The following is a 1,755-nucleotide window of genomic DNA, read 5'->3' on the forward strand; positions in this document are numbered from 1 at the left end:
AAAAAAAAAAAAAAAAAAAAAAAAAAAAAAAAAGACAAGAAAGTGAAACCCTAAGTGATAAAAGTCGGCACGCGTGCTCTCTTTTTTTTGTGCTATGTTTTAGAATTTTAGAATTTGTTTTATATATATATATATATATACTTTCTTTTTCTGGAAACTTTTTTACATATATTTTGTTTTGAACGTCTTGCATGATACTTTATCTAATTAACAGTATAATTTCTTAATTTTATCCATTGCCTAAAATGTTTATTGGAAATTACAAAAAAAGAAAAAAGAAAAAAAAAAAGAGTAGAGATAGTAAACTGAAATACCTCAGAGATTTGAGAAGAAACTGAAGCAGCTCCTCCTAATCTGCTCATGCTCAGTACCTAAAACGCATAATTAAATTCGTTACAGAATTATGAAGTCCACTGGTCCACTACTTTTTAATTTTAAATATATATATATATATACATTATATAACCTGTGTATATGTCATAAAATCCAGAAAATTTTTAATTAATTATATAAAATTTTGGGAGGGAGCATAAGGAATTTTAGTGGCAGAGGCCCATATTTGATTAAATGTTATGTAGAGATGGTACTAATAATATGTCAGCTTTTCTTTTTGTTTGATATGTCAACTAAAAGGCAAAGAAAGAATCTTCCATCAATACTGAAGTGAATAAATAAAAACAAAATGTACTTTGTAAAAGAATTTACCCTATTGTATAATAAAAATAACTGTAAAATATATGAGAGAGAGAGAGAGAGAGAGAGCGAGATTCACCTTGACTTGGAGTTGTAAAAACTTGACATAATCTATAATCTCATCGAGCATCGATGCCTTGTCTGTCTGTCAATTATATATCAAAGAAATAGTATAAAAAATCTGTCAGAACTGAGATCTTAATCCATTTATTACTGCATTAGTTAACTTTATTATTGTAGCCTAATTAATTAGCTAATCAGTGTTTAATCATTTGATTGATGATATATACTACTCCATCTCTAGCTATCTCTATATATATAAACTAAACAACCACCAATTATATGAGTAAAACAAAACACATGAATTTGCTTATAAACCTACTCTTAGTTTTGGTAAATAAATATTAACTCCTAAAAGTTGTAGTTGGCAGCTTAAAAACCACTCGAGGAAAGTTCCTGATCATTTTTGTAAACTGTATTTCAATTCTAGGTTCTAGATGCAATTATGGATCATACAAATCCATAGTGGATGATGAAAAATGACGTTTAAAAAATATATAATGATCCATTTTTTTTGTCAATAAATAATGATCCATTTACAATTAAATAAATCTTACTTTATGAAAGATAAATGAAAGTGAAATAAACAAAAAATACCTTATTGCCGTTTGGGACGAGTTCTTGAAGAGCTTTCATCCTTTCCGCAATTCTCTCTCTTCGTAACTGCCCCATTATAACAATTTTTTCAGAAAATACTCAAAAAGCTTTTAGAAATTTTCAATTTCGACACCTTTCTCGGTAACTGTTACAAATTAATGCACCAAAACAAAATCAAATAAAAATGGAAGGAAAAAAGAAAACTAACCCTTTCGGCGATACTGTGAGGATCAGTTGCTTGACCTCTCCTAGCTCGGACTTTAGTCCTACTCTGCAGCGGAGCCGCCACCGTACCACCAGTAGCTGTAGACGCGCTTGCCTGCGGTTGCGATGGCGTTTGCGTTTGTCTTTCTTGGTTCATCAATCCACCTCCCGATCCCTATATAGATTTCATCATGATCAGTT

At 30.3% G+C, this 1,755-nt stretch overlaps 1 protein-coding gene across 1 annotated transcript in view; it reads right to left on the reverse strand.

The window, feature by feature from the left end:
- The window catches only part of LOC104713875 (transcription factor bHLH66-like), an 8,317-nt gene that overhangs the window by 5,764 nt on the left and 798 nt on the right, over positions 1–1,755 (reverse strand). Inside the window, exons 2-5 of the mRNA XM_010431094.2 lie at positions 1,559–1,729; positions 1,351–1,416; positions 773–838; positions 315–371 (exon numbers count right to left, since the gene is read on the reverse strand). Coding sequence (XP_010429396.1) covers positions 315–371; positions 773–838; positions 1,351–1,416; positions 1,559–1,729 — 360 coding nt within the window. The remainder of the gene's footprint in view (positions 1–314; positions 372–772; positions 839–1,350; positions 1,417–1,558; positions 1,730–1,755) is intronic.

This window comes from Camelina sativa, chromosome 9 (genome assembly GCF_000633955.1).
Source record: "Camelina sativa cultivar DH55 chromosome 9, Cs, whole genome shotgun sequence".
Taxonomy (NCBI): domain Eukaryota; kingdom Viridiplantae; phylum Streptophyta; class Magnoliopsida; order Brassicales; family Brassicaceae; genus Camelina; species Camelina sativa.